The following is a 26,431-nucleotide window of genomic DNA, read 5'->3' on the forward strand; positions in this document are numbered from 1 at the left end:
GTGTGCAAATGATGCGATCGGCCCATCCCCTTCCGACGTCCAGCCACGGCCCCTCCTCTGGGATCTGCCGGACGTAAAAAATGGAAAATCGCCAAGTATGCTCTATACTACTACATTATAGTTCTATATCTTTTACGTGAAAGGATACTTCCTATGTGGAGGTCTAAAATAATACTTTCATTAGTTCTACTTTAACTATTGCATTTCACTATGAATTTGCTTAATTACTAGACCTCATTCTGCATCAGGAATAAAGAGCTTCATTCTAACAGTTAAACATGTTCAGTAAGTAGCAGAGCAGAGGATCCAACAAGGCACTGAAATGAGTTTAATTTCCCTCAACTTATGTAATTTGTGTACTTAAAATGCAGACAGAGAAGTAATAACATTAAATCATTAGCTATAGGGGATGTAAATAATATGCTTTTCCCCCATTTACTTGCTGCTCATTTCTCTCTAAATAAAAAAACAAAGACAAATTCTAATTAGCACTATTAAGTAATTATGTTTACAGACGCACCAGGCTATTGATATTAAAACAAGCTTAATTATATCTTGATGTTTATAATGAAAAACTTCATTAAAAAATATTTTTAAAAAAAGGGGGGAGGGAATTAATTCAGGATGTACCGCTCCTTTCCGTTTGCTGCTTCTATCTATCTATATATATTAAGTATGAAACAGTCAGCAGGCAGACTACTGCCCCTGCACTTCTGCCACCCTAAGACTGGAACCGATATGGCCTTTTGATAGACCCGGGACTGTTAGGTCAGACTTTTCAAAGAAATGTGGCAGCGTTCAGTGTATAACTTATATAAATGTTTTTTTTTGCATAAACGGAGCTGTTCTAAAAGGCAAACACAGGTAGCAGTTTACATTTCAGGACAAGAGCTGATTCTGCTACAAATAAACAAAGTCCAAATCTGACCCTCCACCTTTGTGGTCCTCCCTCCCCCATACCTGTTTCTAAACTCTTTTTTTTTTTTTGTAGCTGCTACCGAGCTGTAGTAGATTTATAAAAGGACGGGTGACTGTTATAGGCTGTGAGCTGACAAAAGACAGTACAGAACACTGTTATCAAACTTGCACAAACTATAGTCAGTGAAGCTCCTCTCAGAATGAAATTCTGACTATGGTTTTTATTGCTGTCTATTTTCTTTTGTCAAAAGAGCCTGCTGTGCACAGCAACAAATAGCTGCCATTACCCAGAATGTAATGGGTGTCAGACAAATCACATAACACAAACAATCAACACTATGTAGGCCATATTTCAACAGAGCACAACCTTAGCAGTATTTATGATTACCGCATTGAAATGTGTTCTATAATAAACAAGTGGCTCTATATCACTCACACTTATGGAATTTTTTGGCACTCAAATCTGTAGCTAGTTTTATGTGCTCTCCGGTCATTATTTTTGAGTTGGCTTTTGGAAGGGTACAAAACGCACATTTTTATTTCAATATTACAGGAAGGATTTGTGGGAAACAATTACTAGCGACTTTGCTTTTCAAAGTGAGGCGCTGTTTCATAGTGATTAATGGAGGCCTGCAAATCAAAGGTTATGAAAAGAAAAATCATTGCGTTTTTAGTAACCAGGGAGATAATTCCGCTCAGTGATAATATCCAGACATTTCCATAGAGATTCCCTGCTGACGTGTATGTAAAATAGTGCTATCTGTATATCACACATCATGGTGAATACTCCATGTTGTTTAATGAGCTCATACGGGAGACGCGGTGGGCGTGTATAAAAAGAGGTGGGCGTGATTTGATTACATCACTCGCAGTGGGTGGGAAAAATGTGACAATAATTCATCCTTGCCAACTCTCCCGGAATGTCCGGGAGACTCCCGCATTTCGCGAGAGTCTCACGGACTCCCGGGAGAGTGTGGCAATCTCCAAAACGCCACGATTCACCCGGAATCGCAGTTTCTGGCCCCGCCAAAATGACGCATTTTTGGAGCCCCGCCCCCATCACGCCCACCTCCCCCGGCAGGCTCCCGGAAAACAACTTTCAAAAGTTGGTAAGTCTGCAATAATTGGCTTTCATCAACCTTTAAAGTATAGAACCTTAAAAATGATGGGACTAAGTTACCACTCACTCACACATGTTGGTGGCTGCTTCTTTGTGGGTTGAACCGTTAATCGTTATAATGCAGTTAAATGATATCGTGGGTCATAAGTCACGAAGTGCAACATTCCGCAATGGTGTCGATAGCGAAATGATAGGTTAAACGTTGGCCCAGCCCACAAGATGACCGCCTCTGCTGTGTCTAGGCAACAGGAATGCTTCAGTCTGCCACTGTTTCACATAATTGGCCGCAGTTCTTAACATCCACTCCAAAAAAATGAATTTTCCAAGAATATTGCTCAGTAAGCACAATAAAAAAAGCAAACCAGCAACACCTGTAAGTCAGCATAAACTGCGGACCAGCATAAAGTATGAAACATTCTGTAGAGACAAGTGAAGCTAATAAAAACACAATAACCAGTATAAGCGACATACCAGTATAAGCCGTGAACCAGCATAAGGATGAACAAGTGTAAACCAGCATAAGCCATAAATCAGCATAAGCTTCGGCTACAAGTTGTATTCTCGGGATGATTCGCAAACCCTGCCACATTGGCAGCTATGAGGCACAATCATTTAATACAAAGACTGTCAGAGAGACTAGAGCGGCTGCATCTGCCTGAGGCAAATAAAATAGGCTCTGGTCTCCGGTGACACAAAGACGACGGAGTAATGGACAAACATAGCCAGCGACAGCCATTTTTATCTTTAAAGATGTACATCTTACAATTTGTAAACAACAATATCCGGGGAGACAACAAGAAAAAAATAATAGAATGTTCAGTCTTTCTTAGAAAAAAATATATCACAACTGGAATCAACAGGAAAAGCTCAGATTTATCCTTCACATCTCTGCAAAGGGTGTTGTAAACTAGGAGATCTAGGTAACAGGTTGTTGTACAAGGTCCTCTGCATACGCTGGTGTCGTGTTTTACTTTTCTTTTCTCTATTCTACAAGGGAACAGACAGATGGACCACACGAGTGCAATAGGTGTACCATATAATATTGTTTGATGACTAAGGCTGGGTACACACTACACAAAATTTCTCCCGATTCAATATCCTTAACGATTTTACCACCAATCAAAAAAATAAAAATAAAAAAAAAGTCCCGATCAGCACTAAACACATTTTACACCATTTACCATCAAATCTGTGCTCTTCATCTGTAATAATAACCATCGGCAGAAGAGATGGTGACTCTACACACAGATCTATGGACACTGCCGGTCCTGAGTGCATACACACTGCAGAAATGGAACAACATCGTTCCATCGTTGAATAAGATTTATAGACCGGTTTAAAGATCAAATGAAATGATATGGTGGGCTTTCATCGTTGGAGCGTACACACTAATGTGATATCGGGCCGAACGGTCATTTATCATGTGATTGGCTCGATAATCAGCTGAAAACACTATAGTATGTACCCAGCCTAACTTACAACACATAATATTGATGAATAAAGCGACTCCTTAAAGAGACATAAAACGTAAACTTGAATTATTTAATTATTTACTCTGGTTATATACTAGCAAATCTTCATAAATCAAAAGGAATTTAATTAATAGAAATGCACTAAATTTTTCAAGTGTACGAGTTTGAGGGCCAAGATGGCGGAATGTGCCGGTGTGTGAACGTTTGGACGGAGCTGGGCGGGACAGAAGGGTTCCTTGCTGGATAACCAATTATGCACATGAATAATACTTTTGCACCCCCATGCAAAAATGAGATTGATTTTTGTGGGATGAGATTACTTAAATGAGATTAAGCCATACTTGCCAACTCTCCCGGAATGTCCGGGAGACTCCCGAAATTCAGTCGGTCTCACGGACTCCCAGGAGAGCTGGCAAATCTCCTGCATCCCGCTACTGCCACCACTAAATGACACGACACGCGGCGAATCGTGTCATTTTGGCCCCACCCCGGCGACAAAACGGCATTTTTTGCCGTGGGGGCGGGGCCAAAATGCTGCGTTTGGCCGAGCCCCGCCCCCTCCCGCCACGCTCTTCTCCCGGAAAGAGCTTTGCGAAAGTAGGTAATTATGGATTAAGCAGGTGAGGCGTCCCTATGTCCCAGGAGGGCGCACAGTCTTTTTCTAACCACAAAATAGGCGCATTTTAGTCTTCATGAATTTTTACGCATTTTCCCAGCGCATATGTGTGAATGAGCCCTTACATTGTAGACCTAAAGGAATTAATTATTCTATCATATGATCTAATAGAGCATAGGAAATAAGTTCACATTAGATGCTGAATTAAAACACAAAAGACCTCTGTTTATTTGGCTTTCTTATCTAATCTATAAGATATCGTATCAGCAGAATGTTTAATTGCATAGGTGACTGCTCTTGAAAAATGTTAAAAACGTGATGAAAAAGGAGCCAATTAACAAAATTAACAATAACCCTTGTTGACATTTACATAAAGATTTTCTTTATTAAGCCCTGATGCACGGTACTTTCAGAGCAGGTGTGTAAATAACTGCACCACAAGGCTGTTGTGTGAATGTATGTACGCTATGTTTCCTTTCTTTTACAATATTACACTCAAGTATTGCATGTTTTGAAAATGATATATGTTTGGTATGACTGACATTGTATACTCCAATGTAATATAGTGGTGGAGGTGGCAGTATGGAAAATGCAAGTGGAATTTGATAGACTTACACTCAAAGCAGTAGGAGAAGTGGCGGCATAATTTCTAACACATTATCGTGCTAGGTTTCACCATAAAATGATATGACATATAGTTATAAAGTTAATTTGTGTGTATTAGTTTGTTTAGTAATAACATAGTCGCCTTCTCTCCCGAAATGTTTGCGAGACTCCTGAATTTCTGGGAGTTCTCCCGGACTCCAGGGAGAGCAGGCCAACCTCCCGCATCCTGGTACTTCCTTAGTGAAATGGGGTGGGGGGGGGTTTACTGACGCGACTCGTGGCATCCTGGCCCGGCCCCCTTGCTGCAATAGGCCAAACAGTCTGTAATTTACCAGAGGGGCGGGGCCTAATGACGGGGTTCATCTGGTTATGCCCCCAGGACACAGCAGGAGGGGAGGGGAGATCTCAAATGTAGGCAAGTATGAGTAATAAACAGGTTCAGAGAACCACTAATGCCCTGTGATAGGTTTACTTGTTGTTAAAAGTGCACAGTCCTCTACAGACTGTGCAGGCAGCCATGTTGTAGACCTTATTCACATTTAGCCTCTCATTGCACTAGAAACCAGGGCCGTGTGGACACTTCATCATGAAAAGCAACAGTAATGTTACTAGCTTCTAGTCAATTAAGCGGCTACAATCAACATTACTATTGGTTGCGCCCCCAAAATGGCTGCTTCTATTATACGTAGGTGACAGGTGAATGCTAAGAGTTCTGAGGAATTATATGTTAATGAGGTTCTGCTTGGTACAGTAAAGCCAGCTATCTACCATGCTCATAATAATGGATCCACTAGGGACCCTTCCTCTGATGACTATGGTTGTCATGTCACTTTACATAGACCAGACAAGTAATACAGCGGCCTGCAGTTATGTTAATAAATGCAGCTATCAAGAGATGCAGACATATTTTTACATCATGCCTCCAACGTACCACGTAATTAATCTATAACTGTCCCTTTTGGGCATACTTTATGACATGGTGCTATGTGCATAAATTGCTTTGATTTTAGTAAAAATGCACTGAGATAATGGCAGCTTATATGTACACATGCATTTTACATATTTTTTTTTAACAACATGGTGCAAAGAGAAATGATGTGCTGTCTCCAATAGTAACCAATTAGGTATTAAATGTTAGTGGATGACGCCAATCGCGTTATTACACAGCAGGGGCGGAGCCATGATGACACGAATTGCACGGCCCAGCCCCCTGCACTCGCCATTTGGTCCCGAAAAGAAGACAACCATGGTGTAGTGTCATGCCAATGAAAGACTTCACACCACAAAGAATTCACTAACATGAAAAGCACGTTCTGTGGGTTTTTTTTGTTTCATAATTGAAATGACATTTTTTGGCTTATCGAATCGAGCACACATTGCTAACTACAACGTGGGCTACAACAAATGTCCCAGCCTCATGTAAACATTTCCCTCAATAAAACCATAAAAGAAACACTTTATTGTAATCTTTTAGCAAAGAGCTAAGATTTAGGGCCATCTACACAGCGATACAATGGCATTACAGAGCCATTTGTTAGAGGTATCAGCATATTCCCATATAAAGTGCATATATTACATAAAAGAGATTTATGAAATCGTTGTCAGGGACACATTTTCAAACAAGACATCTGTTAGGAAAAAGATCCACAGTCCTCAAACAAACAGACCGACAAAAAAAGTCACAACAGTTTAAATTAATAGGGGGTACCTATATTTGTGGATGCTAATAATCCCTTTTGCTCACACAAATACCTTTAGGGCACTCTGGGACAATGCTTGGGCAGGTCTTTGTGTAACTAATACAGACTTCCATGACAGCACTAACATTGTATCTTCACTACTCACCGTTGGATTTAATGTACTAATTTATTGACTGTTGGTAACTCTGATGACCTGTACATGTTAGTTATAATTAGGGCTACCATTTGTCACACAGACAGAAACAATTTTTTTTTCTGACCTGAAAAATGTAACTTATAATGCTTATTTTTCCATCATTAACATTTACTCAAATTAACAAGAGAAGCGGCAATAGGTTCCTATGACTGTTTTACCTTATTTAGAACCCAAAAGGTAGTATGTGGTGGAATTTCCAAATTAAAAATAAAATTAGGGACGGAACAGTGCGATGACACGGTAGCCTCCCGGCAGTTACAAGAGAGGAGAGAAGGTTCTTCTGAGCATGTGCTGTCCGACTGCATGAGAAGAGGGCACCACTAAGAAGAAGACTTCCCTGCTCTTTTCAAAGCAGAGAGGGAGGCTGGGAGGGGTGGCCTCAGAGGGGCACACTCCCTGCACCCATGGTAGTCCCGCCACTGGCTAAATGTTTAGGTAAAGTCCACCCAAAAATATTTTAAACAACCCTCCTCCGGACTAGCAGAACTATAAAAATCACCTGTCAGGGGCCCTCACAGTTTAGTAGAGTAAAGCCCCACTGACCCTCCTACCTTGCTCCGCCTGGTGTAAATTGTTTTACACTTGACCGGGCTCAACTCTGTGCAGTTAGTATCTGTGTTAGAAACTAAAGCAAAGCTGATTCCACCTACCCATGAGACTGCAGCCTATCCATTCACAAATGACTTCACACTTTGTGCCTCAATGTTTCTCCGTCCTAGTGAACAGTTGAGGTTGAATATTAGTTCAGCCAACAAACGGGTGCCGCCATGTGAGTAGGTGATAGGTACGCTTTTATTTGTCATAGGACCCTTCATTTATAATTTAGCATATTATTAGGTGTTAATAGATAACTACAAACACACATATATATATATATATTCTGAACCTAGTTACTTTGGTTGAAAATTCTCATATAGTGGTGGTTATTGGTGCTACAGACATGGGAGTTTGCATGTTTTCCCCATGTTAATGTGGGTTTCCCCTGGGTGGTCTGGTGTCCGCAGAAAAACATACTGGCAGGGTAATTGGGTTCCAAATAATTTGGCTATAGAGTGTGTGAGCTCCTGTGGTTTCCGGGGACTGATGTGAACGATTTAACATCCTTTGATCGTACTGCACTGTATAATATGCTGGCCCCATATAAAGTGTGATACTAACAATGTTATAAGACTTCAGATCATAAAAAATCAGACAAGTTCAGATCTAGAAGGCTCTGTATATCTGAACCCTGGGTGGTGGTGGATTATTTTAAAATCAGAAATGTTCACATTAAATTAAGTACATACAGAGATGGATATCATACCTTGCAGCAACAGACAACTGAAACCATCGTACTTAGCATCATTAAGTATTCAGTATTTGAACACTACATGGCCACTATTGGATTTTATCTTTATAATGTCCAACAAAAACGACTATGGGGCCTATTTCTGAAACCCTAAACCATGCGGAAACGGCCTTTTCTGCATGGTTTACGCGGTCTCCTGCATTAGGCAAAGTACCGCATTAAATTGCAGTCCCATAATATCCAACGGGGATGGAGAAAAGCTTAGCTTTTTCGGAGCTTGACCCGATGGCTAACGCAATTCAATCCTATGGGGAGAGCCTGGCAGGAGAGAGATCTTTGAATCCCTCTCTGGCATCGTTGCTTCTCTCTCCTACGCTGTTTTACGCAAATGGCATCTGCGCAAGCAACACTAGGTCGCACATGCGCGATGAAGACTCTGGGTCAGAACACGGAGTCTTCATTAGAAAAAAGTCATCGCCAGAAAAGTCTCCTATTGGATGCCTTCTATAGTAAATTGCCCTGAAGGGTCGTCTGTCATCGTTTGCGGTGATAGATGATAGTTAATGGGCAAAAAAACAATAATTTGCAAATAAGGCCCTAAAAGAGACACAGGAAAAGCAGGACTTACAAGCCTTTTTATCTTTGATCAACGTCATGCTTTTTACAACATATTCCACCTGAAGATAAAATATGTTACTGCGTCACACAGAAGCCTGTTACACTCGTTTAACCAAATCATCAGCCACTATTCCCTCTTAGTTCACTGACAAACTGCACTGAAAGAATGCAGCAATGCAATTAACAGACAAAAATTACACCTACACGAGAGATTATGAAAAATGCTTTGTCCAACGCTGTGATTGACAACAATGGTAAAAATAAAAATGGGACAATTCAGGCTGGAGATAAGCTCCCCCTAGTAGCTATCCCGTTGTACATACATAGCATTATTTTATGTGTCTCCCGATATGTAACACAGATACATAACGTACTCTCTATACAAATGGAAACATCAGCAATAAAGCGAGAAAAATGCCATAACTAAAAAGCGTCTACACACAGTGGAGGCTGCCATTTTGGGAATGTAGGCTTTCAATTCATGTGACTTAGATTACAATAACTTGACAAACTGAATTTGGACCTTTATCGTACAAAAGGGCTGAACACATGGTACATCATGTCACTGGTTCCTAGTGAACTGAGAGATTGCATTCTCAAGTCAGACTCCAATATGGCTGCCTCCACTATGTGTATGTGTAATGTATAAATAGTTCTATATTCTATTTTTATGGATTGACAGATTTAGTTTTTTGTTTTTTTTTATTATTATTTCTCTAACAAAACCCTTTTGTAGTGGTGACAGCAAGTGTTGCTGGCCTGAGGGCTACTTTCACTCGAACCATTAAGCACTGAAGTGTTCTATAACCAGAGGCATGACACTTGTCAACTAGTGGTTTTAAAACTGTGCAACTCCAAGCACTCAGACTTGAAGGGAACTAATTACTCTAAATCCACCCGCTTCTACAACATTACAACAGTTCTATATATGACAGGAATATTTCATACATTGTACTGGGGCCTTTTTATTTGTATTCATACATATGCATATATGGTAAAAACATATTTACATTAGCTATCAACGTTGCTTCAATGTCTCTAGAAATTTTCATATTTAACTGTTATCATGCTGAGGAAGTGTTCAGTACAAATGAAAAACACTTTATTTTTTCCACAAAGAAAGTTCAATTGCATATATCTTCTTGGAACAAGGTTATTCAAATTAACAAAATGATGTGCTAGAGTGCTATTAGACTGTGCTATAATTTGTTGGATGATCAGTTAGCACCGCTTAGTGAATCCACCTTAAGGACAGTGGTTATTAATAGACTTATTATAAAGTAAAGCATTCTGCCAAGGAAGTCAAGCTTAGTGCAAATGGACACATCAACATGAGCAGGGGCGCACGCAGGGGGGGTTTCTGGGTCTCCAGAAACCCCTCCCCTCCGCTAAAAAAGTGCCCTACATAGCGGCACTGTACTATACAGCAGCCGCGGCGCTGTCAAGGAAGCGTCCGCGGCGGTGCTGTATTGTATACAGCACCGCCACGGAAGCTTCTTTGACAGCGGCGCGGCTGCTGTATAGTACAGTGCTGCCGAAACAGAGCTGCTGCGCATACGCGGGCGCGGCAGCTCTCTTGCTTTTTTTTGGGGGGGGGGGGAAACCTCCCCCTTAAAAATCTTCCGTGCGCCCCTGATGAGAAACACATGTACCAGTTTGTCAATGAAAGATGCAAAAAACAAGATATTTTTATCCTACAAATGATCTTAAACGACTTCAGATGTTTCATCATTAAAGGACCACTACACCTAAATTATAAGTTGCACATATGTAATGCAATTGAATGCAAGTTATTGCTCTATGTTATCAGCAATTGTAGACTAAGAGAGGTCCGATAGGTATATCCATTAACAGATTAACATACAAGATGTCTGCTGTGACGTTAAGTATCATTTCCATCTGATAGAATCTTCTTACACGGGTCTGAGGATCACTTAAGGGTCCTCTAAATACCACATTACACGTACAATGAAATGTAATAATAATGAAAGAATGGCCCTTACCTGCAGTTCCAGAGAGCTCCACACTTAAGGTTCTTTCAATAGTCTTGCTCTCAAATGGGGAACCTTTGGGATCACTGGAAGACAGCGTATATTTATAAAAACAAGCTGAAATGGAGCTATTGTAGCCAAGACGAGAAGACACCCATCCCTTGCCAACAGAGTTTGCCGCTGCTCAATACTTACTTTGGTGACTCGGGTGTCAGAGGAAGTGACAAACTTGTTGACTTGGCTGCAAATGAAAAGAAAACGTTTATAAATACTGTTACAAATGTATACTCCATGTATGTTTGTTTGGAATTACCATAGAAAAAAAAAACAAAGCTTAGTTTAATGCAAAATTAGAAGCCACTGTATACAGGTAAAATACAAAAGTGATGTTAATATATGGAGAAACTAATGTAAATACTATAAGCATAATCAGTGAGTCTCTTATAATATTGTTTGGGGGAATTCAATTGGCCGTGTTACTCTCGAAAGTAACGCGGGCTGCACACTAATACAGTTCAGCAAAAATCAGCGATAAAAATCAGCGATATATTAACGGTACTAATGCGAACTATTACCATAGTAACAGTAATAATATGCAGACTGCGCTACTTTCAAGAGTAACGCGGCCAATTAAACTCCCCTCTGAGTTTAATAGGAAAATGTGTGTTTTGCAATGAATACTGCAATCCCTACTGTAAATGATTACAGATATTAGAAGTTGGCTCTGTGTCTTGCCTTTAGCCACCAATTTCTGTGTCTTGGTCAGTCACCCAACATAATCACGGTCTGGGACCCAAACAGAAATTCTAGGGCTAAAATAATGCCTCCAGCACAGCCAATAAGACGCTACAGAGTTATAACAATAAGCCAATAAGAGAGTAGCCCAGCATCACAGGCTGCATTCTATTGGTAGTCGCCTATCAATCACTTCCTGGAAACTTTCCCCAGGGATGTATGGCTTTTCTCAGCTTAGATTCCAGAAGTAAACAATCAGCTGCAGTGGTGCTCCGAGCAGTTTCAGCACCAATGTGTCCTTGGTTCAATAATGGATCATGTGGGAAATCAATTGTACCATGTTAATCATTTCTTTTAACACATTCACAGCTGCACTACATGTGTTTTGTGATTTTTCAAATACAGATTTAGATTTCCTGGATTTGCAAAAAATATATTGTCACGTTCCATTCCTTTCATTTGTCCGTTATTTAACCTATTGTAGTTTTCTATATCCAGTCTACAAGAGGAGTAAAAAAAAAACATTTTCACTCTTTCATTTTAATTCTACTGTATGTAGCAACCCTGAATTACTCTGCATACCTGGGGAGAAAATTATTAAGGGAAGGTGGGGACATGAATAATCCCTGAGTCTTACTGCTTGTTCCTGACAGATCAGACACTGAACTCACATCTCCACATTATTTGCTGCTGGATCTCTACATACATACATACATACATACATACATACATACATACATACATACATAGGTATATGCTGAGAATGTGCATAAAATTGCCTGGATTTTTTTCCTTTGCGAGATTGCACTGTGACTTTATTATATATGTATATTAGCTGTGTGGGCAATAAGTATTATTTTAATTATTTGCACATAGTTGGAAGCTGTAATACTGTGCATGCTCACTATGGACCTCATTTAGAGTCGGACGAAAAGCCCGTTTTAGGCGCATCCAACAAAAAAACACTACCACGCATGTGCAGAAAGCACCAAATCCGCCTGCATCTTGGACGCAATTAACACTTGCGACAGCTTGCGACTCACTACGAGAGGATGGGAGGAACCCGGATTTGTGAAGGTGTGACCATGTAATTACATCCTAGTCGCAGTGAGGCGCAGACGCAACACACGTCAAAACAGGGCTAAGCTGTGCGGCAGGAATTAGGTGGCGCAAGCACTAGCTAGCTGCAGGAACTGCTCGCAGATTAAGAGGGTATTAAGAGTGGGACGCAACTGGGTTTGCTTGCCACTCGTTATACCCTACCAAGCTGCGGCACACTCCCACTCCTACACTTCTTAGATGGACTTTGCGTCCGACTCTAAATGAGGTCCTGTATGCTTAGGATGAGACTAATAACTAGCCACATCTCTTAGTGAATAGGCAGAGAGGAAGCAGCAGTGTGATGGTGAGAGAACTATCATTATGAAACAAATGTCTTGTGTTACTATGCTATTTAATTACCATACAGGTGATAAAATGTCCCCTCATAACACTTCTCTCATCTCAACTTTTTCTACCAGGGAGTAGATTTATTAAAACTTCTGAAAGGAAAAGTGGAGATGTTGCCCATAGCAACACCTCCACTTCACCTCCAATCAGATTCTAGCTATCACTTATCTAGTACATTCTAGAAAATGACATCTAGACTCTGCTTAGTTGCTATGGTCAAAACCATAATATTTCCTTTTAGAAGTCTTAGTAAATCTACCCACAGGAGCTCTTTCATTAGGCCAGATATGATTAAGGGGTCGATGAATAAAACCTTCTAAAAAGAAAAAAGTGGAGGTGTTGCCCATAGCAACCAATCAGATCCTACCTATCATTCATCTAGTACATTCTAGTAAATGATAGCCAGAATCTGATTGGTTGCTATAGGTAACACCTCCACCTTTCCTTTTTAGAAGGTATAATACATCTACCCCTATATGTTGTAGGATGAGAAGGGACCTGAAGAAAGAGTGCAAATAAATACATTTTTGTGTTAAAATTGAAAAACATTGCAACACATTATATGCCAAGGCCTTCAATCATATGTAATAACTAATTTGTAAATGTTCATTTGACTCTCAGGGGGGAATTTAATTGGCCGCGTTGCAGCAAAAAGTAATGCTGGCTGCGCACTATTACTGTTATTACAGTAATAATGCGCTTAAATACCGTTATTACGGTCATTTCCACGCTGGCTCCCTGAACTGCGAGCGGAAAGCCGGGTTAAATTTACCGTAATAATGGTAGTAGGATTAACGCTGCGCTAATCTGGGGGGAATTGAATTCCCCCCATCAGAGTGTGATTAATTAACTGTGTTCCATTTATGTCTGGTCTCACGGTTTTAAGACTTCTCATGTGCGTTATACATCTTTAACAGTGCACATCCTCCCTTTGAAAAACGGAGTTTATACATCTTCCGAGTAAGCGTAAAAATCCCAACAGTTGCACTCTGCTATGGTCTTTGGTCCAGCAGCATTTCACACAAATTTTTCACGCCTCTGCAAAAAAAAAATCCACCCTGTAGTAGGTAAATAACAGGTGGCGCAGCTGCTAAGCCCTGGCTCTCCATTAGTCGCGGCGATCAGCTTGTTTGACATTACAATGTGTGGAACGAAGTACGGAAACAGCATGGCTGGGCATTTGCCAAATAACTGGTTCAGGGGTGAATATCTAATTTAAGAAGCGCCAGATTACATTACAACTAATTAGATATTAATGAACTGTTAGTCAATGATAGCCTTCATAGGTGTTTATCTAAATAACCATTGAGTTGTCAGCCTGAGTAACCCACATGAAAGTTACCCCTGGCTCCACACCCTGTAAGAAACTAAACTTTGGTCTGGCACACGCCTGTCACTTCGCTTGGAAGCAATGACATCACAGCGATGTCACTAGATCCTGGTGAATTAATAGACTGCATTGTCTTGAATATTGATTCAGTGCATAAAATAGCTGCCTCCACGGAGAGTAGTTACGATTGGTGTTAAGTTTGGTGACCACGGCTACAACCACCTTTGCAATATTCACTCCAATAAAAAAACATTTGCTGTTACTGAAATTCTGCCTCTGTGTATACTAAACAAGACTGACTGTGTAACATCACAGCCTGATCTCTCATGCAGTCTTACCTAGTATACTATAGGCTTTGACGCTTTTGTAGCTTTAGAATATAAAGATCAGACTGAAGTATAATGAATAGAAATTATGGTCCCACACAAGCTACATATGAAATCACCGAATGCATAAAAAGTACCACATTACGACTATCTCCGATAAACCTGATGTAACCGGCAAAGAGTCCATTACTCTCATGAATAATGTGCGCTAAGTGTCTTATACAGACGCGTGTCCGAGCACTGGAAGCGCAGGGTTAATCTTTAAGAATAGTTAGGTTTTGTTTCAGTAGCAAGATTACAAGTGGCAGAAGCTGCTGAATAATAAACTCGCTTATATGGATTCCTTTCTTATCTCTGTACTGCAATAAGGAATATATTATTTGATGCAAATCTCTTATGTCTTATATTCTGTGTTTTTTTTGTTGAGATTCCTGACATTTTCGCACATTTGCCCGAGGATAAAGATTCATAAGATGCTTTATACATTACCGTTTCAAGGTATTGTCTTTTTCTAGAAGTGTTACTTTTCAGTAGTTTATAAAACTCTAAAGCTGTTGTTCATTAAAAGACATGAGAGCGAATTAGTTGGATTTTTATTACTACTCTGATGACTTTTTTTTGCTTTCAAACAAAAAGTGAAAACAAATTGGGACTAATAGCAACATTTAGATATAAATTAGAGAATCAATTTTTCTACTCGCAAAGTACATTTTTGTACATAGATGTGAACAATTAAATATAATCTACAGTTGAAAGCAATTTATTTGAGAATTGCTTTCCAAACCGCAATTCAGAATGCGTCTTTTTTTTGTGTGTTTTTTGAACCATGCGATTTACCTAAGCAAAAACTGCACATCAGGCCATCATATTGCAGACAGCAGTTTTTGTGAGCTAGGATCTATACAAATGATGCAATGTATCAAGCCGTGTTTTACAAAAACACAGTAAGACATTATTCTTTAATACATGGCTCTCATTGGTAAGACTGGTCAAATCATGTGCATTGTGAGTATGACCGTACCCACCATCTGTCCCGATTTCGGCATCAGTCAGGGGCGGACCTAGACTTTATGTTTAGGGGAGGGGCGATTTTGCATAATCACGCCCCTCCTTTACTTTGATTGGCTGACCTGCGTTTAGCCCTGCCTTCCGCTCACAATTGGCCCCACCCCCTCCCGTTTTGATCGGCGGCTGGGACCTATTTTAAAGGTAGGCTTTCTGCTGCTAGGGGGGGCGAATGGCCCGATCGCCCCCCCCCTCCCTGGATCCGCCAGTGGCGTCAGTCCTGCTGTTCCGCCCAGAGACATGTTTTTCCCAAGGGTGGGAACGTTGGGAGGTATCCGCCGTTCACAGCTGCTCTGCATAGCGCTACCTGCCGGTGCTGCAATGTTTGGAAGGGAAGGGAGATTTCTAATCGGCAGCCTAGTGCTTTACATAGCTAGTCAGCTTTCTGGGGACCTGCCCACTCCCCCTTCACAATGTGGCCACTCCTCCATCAGGATGTGGTCACGCCCCCTGTCCCGCTGACAGGGACTAAAATGTTGGCAGGTGTGGTATGATGCCTATACAAAAGTGCCAGGGTTGGTCACTAAAATGAGGTCACAAAGTAGACTCAAAAATACTTTTAGACACAAAAATATGACTCCTAAAAGGTGTATCTCAAAGATACAAAAAATTAGATGCCACAGAAAGGGTTAAATCATGCGTTTTTTTTTCCCCGAATGATGTTCAGATTGTAAAGCAGCGGTTTGCTGTAAACCGCATGCAATTTGCGACTTTTAAAACAACACGTCAGATGCGATTTTACGCAAATGCAGATTAATAAGCAATACAATTTGTGTTTTAAAATCACATACAACTGATAGAGGTTTTTAAGACCGCATAATAAACTGCTATTTTGCACATCACCCTTAGTGTTCCTCTCTAATACGCCTTCTTATGTTATCGGTGGAGAGCATTTAGCTAAACTTCCTCATGTGTGGCAGTAGTGTCAGGTTATAAAAGCAAACTAACCAATACCAAAATAGCAGCAGGTACATTAGGAAGCATAATAAAAACTATATATTTTTGCAATTAAACAAACTGCAAAATTCTCATTATTTTATGCCATATAAAATGTATTTTGCTGATCGTTTTCCTTTAAGGAAATAGCTTATTGCCCTGTTTTGCATGTATGACTAAAAAGTGATCTGATTTATAGACAAGCAAGCGTACACGAGAGGACAAATTCTAAAGCCCTTCTGGAATTACCATGTGGAAAATTACCCATTAAAAATGCTATTTAGCAATAAAAATGAAAGGGAGCCACAATGGATATTTTCTGAGTTATAGAAGGAATAGTAATGTACAAAAAGTAAGCCATTATACATTAAACAGACAAAGATCCAAACATTTCACAGGAAAGAGTCTCTAGGGTTTGCCCTGTAGCACTAACTAGGGATTGGTGTATAACAGGTCCATACTACTGTAAGGGTAGGAGGATGGATGCAGAGCTAGTTTCATGACAAACCAATATGGTCATAGACTAAAAGGGCAGACTGTGAGAATAAGTGTACACTAGGGGGTAGATTCATCAAACCTTTTAAAAGTTAAGGTGGAGGTTTTGCCCAAAGAAACCAATCAGATTCTAGCTATCATTTATATAGTACATTGTAAAAAATGATAGGTACAATCTGATTGGTTGCTATGGACAAGACTTTTTTTTTTAAAAGGTTTGATAAATTTACCCCCTAGTGTACACCTTTTGCTAAATCTACCTCTAAGGGTGTCTAACAGTATGTTTCCCAGCCAGTACCAATGTACGTTACAATAGGTATATTCACATCACTTATACATACCTCCCAACATGGCTGCCCCCAGCATCTGGATAGGGGGCGTGGCCACGTGGCAAGGAGGGCGTGACTACATTCAAAAGCGCTAGGCTGCCCATTAGATACCGCCCTTCCCCCAACATTCCCACCCGCAGGACAGACATGTCCGTAAAGTCGAGACTAAAATCGGGACAGTTGGGTGGTATACCTATATATTTTGGTTCTAACAGGGTAGTCACAGGGAAGGTTTTGTCACTGGAAAACTGTAGTCAGAAAGCTTGTTATTGTTTAACAGACTTCTGATAAATTCAAGGAATATAGATATATAATTGATTTAGAGAACTGAAGCAAAATTGGATATTACATTATAGATGCTCATGAATAACTTGTAAAAAAAATAAGATATATCATTAATGTTCTCAACACCTGCAATCACTCGTCATCTAAAATAATAATATCTTTTACTACTAGTAGCCAAGTTAAGAGCCCTCATCTACGCCAGAGAGTGACAAAGCTAATAGGTTTCATCTCTGTCCATGCACAGTAATTACAGCTACCCTGCATCATTTCTATCTTCCTCCATTAAACTTACCTCAGGCAGACATTACACTGATCACCACACATTAGCCATACATTATATAATAAAGTTCCCTGCACCCAACCAGGTAACAGACCCCCCCCCCCTCCCCCCCATGCAGCAACCTGCCACGGAATACTCTCACAACACACAGCTGTCTATTATACCATTAAAAAAAGAAAAAAAAAGATAATAAAACAAAAGACAGTATAGCAAAACATAACACAAACAATACTAAAATTGTTTGCCAAAAAACTACTACTCAAATATTATAAGGAATAAGGCACTACCTATTGTGCGAGACAGGGGATAAACACATATGAATATATGTTTAATACATTATATATTACAAACATGTCTCTAATAAAAAAAAACACAAGCAAACAAAATGATAGAGGGACACAACATGACTGAGAGACTAGCTGGGAACAGGCCAGTCATGTGACCAACCCAAGCAAGTGGAGCGAGGACCAATTTGTATGAGTAAAGACTACATTAAATTTACCAAGAAGTGCAACATATATAGGATTCCCCAAGCTACCTTGAAAATGTGGCTGAGGATGCAAGCAGGGCTTCTTTTTGGTGCATTTGTCAAGTCTGTTGTTAATCCTGCTCTCTGTTGATTTGGTCTGAGAAGAGTCATCATTTGCAGTCAGGTACTTAAGGAGCTCTGAGCAAGGGCGCCTTTGTGGCTTCTGCTGTTGACAAATGTTTCTGGGTTTATTACTCCAACAGTTCTCGCTCTTCAAAACCAAAAGACAGAGAAGAAAAGGAAAAAAAAAAGGGAAAATAAAATTAGTGAGCTGAGGCCTCAGTGAAAGAAAATACAACTTGTCTCTTGTCTTTTATTAATTCTGTGAAGTGTTCACAATAAGTGTACCGGCTCTATGATCTGTGAATAATTGTTTGCAGAACAAGGAAAGAAAATTGCATTTAAAATTCCCCGATGCCACTTATGAAAAGTTTTATTTCATTTCTCCATTGCCTCAATTTTATCCTCAGAAACACAGACGCGTCTTGTTTTTTTACAGTCTTCTTGTAATAAAGTGTGGGATTAAAACCACTTAGGGTTTATTTGTTACCTGATGTTGCAGCGTAACGTTTCATAGCACTCCTAAGTGTCCTTAAAAATGTTTTGTTTTCATCTAATGTAGATGGTAAGGTAACATTATTTAAATAGCACCAAAGGCCCCATGAATTATCGCTTTCTGATTTAATGGTATATATAAAAGGACTACCCAAATGTCATGCTACTGCCTAATATGCTACCTCCTTTTCTTTTATTTATAATCTATCTCCTGCTGGCATGTTCTACCTAACAACAGTGGGTCCCGCACGCAAATAAGGAGGAGACACATTCAGCAGTACTGCAGTAGTGTAAAAAGAAAGATGGCCGACGACACTTTTTGGTGTCGGACAGGCCTGATTTTCAAACATCAAAAATGGCAGTGCGTCGGCCTTGGTAAGAAAAAAAAAAGGACGTGGCACAGATGTATAGTCTAAATCAGGGTTTCCCAAACCCAGTCCTCAGGGCTCCCCAACAGTGCAGGTTTTCTGGATCACATGAGACATAATTAGGACCACCTGTGGATCTGTTACAATGTGTCAGTCAGTAATGAATACACCTGTGCTCCAGCAAGGAGATATGGAAAACCTGCACTGTTAGGGAGCCCTGAGGACTGGGTTTGGGAAACCCTGGTCTAAATCATAGTTGCCAACATTGGCAGCTTGTGTCCCGGGAGGACCGGTGGGTGTGTGGGGGCGGGGTTCGAAGAATCGCGCCATTAACCCCGCCCCCACAGCTGTCACCACCTTTTTCGACCAATAAAACTAGGGGGTGGGGTCACAATGACGCTAATAAGCCCCGCCTCTCCATTTACTTTCCAGAGCCGGCCGGGAACCGGGAGAATTGCCCTCTCTCTCGGGGGTGCGGGAGACTGACCCAGATTTCGGGAGTCTCCCGGATATTCTGGGAGAGTTGGCAAGTATGGTCTAAATCTGTCCCGATTGTCCAATCAGGAACTTTGCGATGTATGATGGCAATGCACATTAATATTTACTAAATATCAGCGACATCACAGAGGATGAGAATGCATCTCATCAAATCACTAAGAACCAGAAAAATCACAGAGGCAGGAAGTGACATCAAAGAGGCTCAAAATGGCTGTCACCTGTCTGTGAGGGTGAAGGGTGCTCTTTAAAGAATGCACACATCATTCTGTCACTATTGCCTTTGTATTTATTTGTCTACTGTAATGTGTTGCTCGAAAAAGTTCTTAATAAAAACTTTGCAAATCACGGTCGATCTAATCATTAATTATAAATGCACTGACATTAATATCTTAAAATGAACAAGCAACTTCTAGTGACGCCCGTTGTCAATCAAGGCTCCCCCCCTGCCGCTTAATTTTAAATAAAACTAGGAGCAGGCAATTTTGGAGTGAAATATGATCATGATGATCCGCCAATCAGACAGTGAAAGCACTGCATGGCCGATCATTAATAAAATCAGCAGACATATTTCAGGAGCAATCTCTCAGATGTCATAAATAGCTGATAAGAAAACGTATCCATCTCCGGGAATTACGCAACTATCGTATATGGAAGGAAAAGCAACAGAGGACAGGTTTTAGTGCTCCACCTGAGTTATGAGTGCAACTAGACCTGTAAAACAACTATCAGGCCACCGTTTGTGTATTATCTCCAAACAGGGAACAATATTTACTGTACACAGTAGCATAGGAGTTTTCAGTCTATTGAATGGCATGCTGTCATTTGTAAAGCAATTGAACTCTGCACACACAGTATAGATCACCATATAACACCCATATAGCTTCTGCTACTTATTATTCTATTTCATTTCAGCTGGATCAAAAAGAAGAAATTTGTACCTTGATGGACGCAGAGCTCGTTCTGATCCTCTGATTAGAGCTTCCATGGTTGTGAGCACCGCTGCATTCATTATAAATCAGCTGAGTGTTCGCTGGAGCCAGTAAGAGCTTTTTAAGCTGAAAACAAAAGACGAGAGAGGGGGGATTGTTACAAACCAATGAGGATTACAATGATGTGTCTTAAATTGTGCACTATTAGTTAAAATTAGTCATGAGGAATCACAGGAGTATACTTTTATGTGTGAAAAATAATGCAATCATCACCACATAAACACAATTACAAGAGCTTGTTATGTCATAGTGATAATTACAGGGTTTGCTTATACTGCAAAACAGAAAACTCTGGTGTGAAGGGCTATACCGAGGAGGGGAACCTGCAGATCCTTAGCCTATTATTAGACTGCATCTCCCGACCAAGTACCGGTTAACAGGACACGCTGGGATTTCTGCTTAATCAACTGAGCTAAGAAGGTTTTGTTATTTTATAAATGTTCACTTAGATCTATAAATGTGTACTAGCTGTGCAGGGATGACTGACATGGGGACGGATTAATCCAGCTTCATATAAACATTCACAAGGTTAAAAAGTGAATCACTTGTAAGGTGGCCAAGGACCTATCATTTTAGAAGTTCACCCCTGCCCTTGTAAAGCTGGGCAAACGGGTCTATCCTGTCCGTTGGCTCAAGCTCAAATCATTGGCATCCTTTACCAATAGGACTACACGTGTGTCTGGCCACATAATACAGGTCCGGCTCTTCAGCTCTCGGGCTGCGTGACCATGGCGTCACCTCTTTACAAATAACTTATTATTATTTTAGCAAACCGCACCGTCAATCTCTGCTAATTATTATATAGTGGGACATAAAAATGAATATAGAGATTGGTCATATAGCATCTTATTACCAGGGCACAAAGACCCATTACAGAGAGAGATGCGGTGCGGCTACATGCGTCATCATGTGAGCCAGCTTCCGCTGGTCAATAAAGCCAGGAGCAGAACACTGTTGACTTGAGTGGCGAAACATATTATATTGATTATGGGTCCAAGATACTGTTACAAATCAATGTCAGGAGTTAAAAATAAAAAAGGTCCATAAATAAACGCATCTATGCACTTTCCAGATCAATGGCCGCTCCTGTATTACAGAATTTCATGTGCAATTTTAATACAGCTCTGTATTTTATCTTTATGCCTAAAATTAAAGTCCAAACCTTATTTTGACTACATCATACCCATGCAGCGGGTAGCCAGAAGCACATCCAATTCCTGTTAAACAGTAGGAAGGGTTCTTACTAGTGACGGCTCTTCTGCCTCCTGTGTTGGAGGGGTGCCGTCAGATGAGAGGCTGGGATCATGTTCAGTGGTCACATCTCCATCTGTCAGCGCATCGAATGAAGGCAATCCATCCTCATCCACGGGGAGACTGTCCAGTGTCTCAGTGAGAACGGCCAGCAGGTTCTCTTCGCTCTCCTCCTCTATCTTCTGCAAAGAACAATAATTGAATGTGTCAATAATATAATAAACTGCCATCATTTTACCAGGAGTCATCCTACACCTAGTACATACATCTCGTGTCACCGATTTGTAATTAGATGTCACAGGCTTGGCATTGGCTATTGTTAACTAGTGATTTTAGGCCCTTGGTGTAGAATTTACAATGGAGCTTTAACCAGCTCCTGTATAGTGTCATGGAAAGCATACAGTGCTACAGCACAGCAGAGGACAGTGAATGGCATTGCAGCAATAAGTATTGGATTACAATACAGTCTGGAGATGTAGGGTGGATGGACACGGCAACACCTACAGTAGTTCCGGTCATACAATGGCTAAGTGGTTAGCGCTTCTGCCTCACAGCACTGGGGTCATGAGTTCAATTCCCGACCATGACCTTATCTGTACGAAGTTTGTATGTTCTCCCCGTGTTTGCGTGGGTTTCCCCCGGGTGCTCCGGTTTCCTCCCACACTCCAAACACATACTGGTAGGTTAATTGGCTGCTAACAAATTGACCCTAATCTCTCTCTCTCTCTGTCTATCCGTCTGTGTATATTAGGGAATTTAGACTGTAAGCTCCAATAGGGCAGGGACTGATGTGAGTGAGTTCTCTGTACAGCGCTGCGGAATTAGTGGCGCTATATAAATAAATGATGATGATGATACAGGTAAGAATTTAGTGTAAATACACTATCACCCAAACTGAATTAGATAATGATGGTGAGTTGACCAGGCTGCTGTAATCTCATCATCGATCCTTCTTAAATAACAATACAATAAGCCGTGTTGCCATTTAATAACCCTCTTAACTTCTAACATAACTAGAGGACCCTTATGATGGGATTGTGTAGTGCTATTTATTCTAATTTATGAGCTGAACTGATCTGCCACAGACTAGATTGCTGTGTGATGGAATTAGAGATAACCGGCTTTGTCATTGGGAGACGATGAATACCCAGAACTCAACTCTACAAATCTGAGTCAGATACGCTAAAGTGACAGGACCCGCCGGGGGTAACTGGCACCAGCAAGCATGGTGAGGACGACGGGACACGTGGGCCGCCGAAGATCATATTTTGCCAACATACCCAATAATGCTCTAATCAGTTTGGATTGTATTATATACTGACCCATTCACATACAGACAGGGATATACTAATCACCTGGCATGTTAATTCTAATACTGTGTAAATATTTTCCTATGGGGGAATTCAATTGTCGTTTATACAGTAAAAAATATGCGCTCATTTTTGCTTGCACCTCTGTGGGGTGTCAGCAAAATCGAGGGATATTTCTGTGAAAAAAAATCTGCGCAAGGTGTCTCGTGGTTATTTCGGAGACATATTGCATGGGGTTTCTTTTAGAATTAAATCTCCCCTATGCTTAGTTGTGAAACAGAGCATAGTCACAGCCTGATCGACAAACACGGCTGGCTTTGAAATTGTCCTTACCAAGTTATGGTAGCCAGGAAGCTACTCCTTGTTTAGTTATCTGCTTGCCGAGATCCTTTACCCAGGCAGTATACCATGTTAGCAAATGATATTGCAGAACTCCATGTAATCAGCATACATATTTTATACAGTAGCATCGTTCAGCAAAATATAACACTAATGGTGTAGATAGGTCAGTTCGCAACTGACAATAACAGCAATGGTCAAACTCTGTCGCTGGGATTTAGAATTCCACCAACAGGGTCTATAGAAGCAGAAATACACAGATATAACTTTCCAGAACAGAACAAATCAGTAAGCAATTTATTAAGCTGTGAGAGGGGCTTTGCAGTGCAGTCAAACAGATGCCCTATATTGCTATGGCACGGTGCCATCTCTCCAGCTGTGGCACAATCTTGCAATGAGTGGCTGTTTACAGAGAGAATGTGTGACACTAAAAGACTGAGCTGTCACCTAACGGCCCACTCTTTCTGCATCTGTTACCAGAGACAGCGCATTACCTCTGCATTAGACGTATACAATAGGTCTATCAGTAAACCAAAGGCCATTTATTTACCATGCACTAGACTACGGACTGGCTGAATCAAGCAAATATTTACATATAAATCAAAAACTATCTCAATATCAAAGACAATATCTATTATAATTTAACAATTGAAGCCTTTGTGCATTTTGCAATGAGACAATGAATGCGTAATGTGGGTGATTAGCTGCCTCAGTCACAGATAGACTGGCACCCAGCGTTGGCTGACACATTCCGTGGGCACAGGTCTTCTGCGGAGCAGACTCAATTAGTTTTATACAAGTTTCAGCAATCAAACGCCCAGGAGAAAGCCAGGCATGTAACAAAGACGACTCTGCTAAACAATTAATGTCACATTATATTACTGCCTGTGTCCCAATTTACACAGCAAATAAATCAACATCACAATAAATGAAGTACACTTGCCGACTAACACATGTCTGTTTAGAAAGTGACATGGCAGAGCAGCCCATTACTTACTGAAATGACTCTGCAAGGTAACCTTTATATTTTTTGACGAAGCTATTATTTCTAATTATCGCAAATTGCTATTTATATAGAAACAAATTTATTAGCTGTAGAGGGATGGATCTAGTGCTAGAACAGTAAATCAATCAAAAGGTGGGAATGACGCAAGCTTGGAACCATTTGTGAGATATCTGTTGCAACATAACAAGATATATATATATATATATATATATATATACACAATTATACTGTAATTCACTAGGCACTAGACCCAGGTGCGTTTGAGAGGTCATTATGCAATTTTTTAAAGCAAACTAGAATATTTTTTTCCAATTCACCTTATCCTCCTGTGCTAACCCACAATCTCTGAGGGACTCAAAAGAGGGAGATTCAATTCTAAGCGAAGTGGTTCACTTGTCATTTTATACGCGCTAAATGCTGCAGCAGTAATTAGATTACGGGACCCGCAAGGCTTATGGCTCCTGGAAACAGGGCTTGATTACACTCCTGGAGGTGTGAGCAAACATCATTCCAAGTGAACCCTAATCCAGGCAGTATTTAATCTCCCCCAAATTCTGATGGCGGTCATAAAGTTTCACAGAACTATCTATTGTGACAGTTGTTGCATAATGGCAATATAAGTGGACCAATTGGATAAATCCTTGTAGTCAGTGACTTTACAAATGTATACATAATACATGGATTTTAACTGCTTAGCACTGATGACATTATTATAGCAAAAAAAAAAAAAAATATATAAAATAATAAAACCATCAAATTGACAGTATACATTGTTATCGGATCAGTTAAAAACAGTAGAGTACTTTAAAGTGCTTTACGATAATCCTACACACTTGGCTTTGAAATGCCTTACAAGTTAGTGGGGGCACAATTCATTAATTACTCTTTGGAGAGACTTTTCTATAAGCTCACAATGAAACTAAATTCATATAATACCTAAAAGTAATTTACTTAATGATGAGTTACAGCATGAGGTAAACCCAAATATTTGCTATGAATATTAAAGGGAGGCCCCAAGAACCCAATTATGTCACAACCCCCCCACCCCCAAAATGGCGTCAAAAACATCCCGCCTGTACTAAATAGTGAGTTATTCAAGCAAACTTACTAGTATTAATATGAAACGTAGGTAAGACCTTGTAACACGAACATTATATAGAGTCATTCAGTAATATTTCCATTAAACAAATGGCAAGTGAAAATAAAATATTAGGATTAGAGTTCCATTAAAAATCAATCATAGAGCACACAGCAATTAGTTAGTAGAAATAGAGTATCATTAGACTAACACCAACTATGTATACGTACTACATACAGCATAAATTGGCACTTACATACAGGGATTTCTAGCCATACCTGTGGGAAACACAGACAGATCAAGGCATATGGATAGCCCTATTTGATCAAAGCTAAAAAGATCAGAATAAACAATCTGACCTGTACAGGGCTTAATGAGGACTATTTGAAAGTCATTGCTGCATAAGGATTATTAAGCAATTGGAAACCTCTTTCAAGGTTGTTAAGTCACGGATGAAACAGCTGTGAGCATAAGGACATTTTTCATGCATGAACTTATGAAGGTGATGCAGTTTTGCACCAATTTTACAAATCTGAAAAATAATTTGCTGCAACCACAGCTGTGATTTGCGAGAACGGCGGACAGGAGCACTAAAATATATGCAGTTCTTCAACGTCAATAGAGCAAAATGACTAAATCGCATGACAGATACAGTTCAGCTTTCATCTAAGTATTGCACTTGCCCAAATCATAAATTTGCTCTTTTACTCTTTCATATAGACACTAAAGATTCCCTGTTCACTTGTGTCCTAT

The 26,431-nt window shown here is 40.3% G+C and overlaps 1 protein-coding gene across 3 annotated transcripts in view; it reads right to left on the minus strand.

Annotated features, from left to right (window-relative positions):
* The window catches only part of PPARGC1A (PPARG coactivator 1 alpha), a 72,517-nt gene that overhangs the window by 18,107 nt on the left and 27,979 nt on the right, over window positions 1-26,431 (minus strand). For 2 of the 3 annotated variants that reach the window (XM_075194735.1, XM_075194734.1), the window contains exons 3-7: window positions 21,939-22,127; window positions 20,644-20,760; window positions 18,294-18,495; window positions 10,721-10,766; window positions 10,538-10,611 (exon numbers count right to left, since the gene is read on the minus strand). In XM_075194735.1, coding sequence (XP_075050836.1) covers window positions 10,538-10,611; window positions 10,721-10,766; window positions 18,294-18,495; window positions 20,644-20,760; window positions 21,939-22,127 — 628 coding nt within the window. Of the gene's footprint in view, window positions 1-10,537; window positions 10,612-10,720; window positions 10,767-18,293; window positions 18,496-20,643; window positions 20,761-21,877; window positions 22,128-26,431 lie in introns of those variants that run through there. The other variant, XM_075194736.1, reaches the window with a different exon arrangement.

The sequence above is a fragment of the Mixophyes fleayi genome, chromosome 1 (assembly GCF_038048845.1).
Source record: "Mixophyes fleayi isolate aMixFle1 chromosome 1, aMixFle1.hap1, whole genome shotgun sequence".
In the NCBI taxonomy this organism is placed as follows: domain Eukaryota; kingdom Metazoa; phylum Chordata; class Amphibia; order Anura; family Limnodynastidae; genus Mixophyes; species Mixophyes fleayi.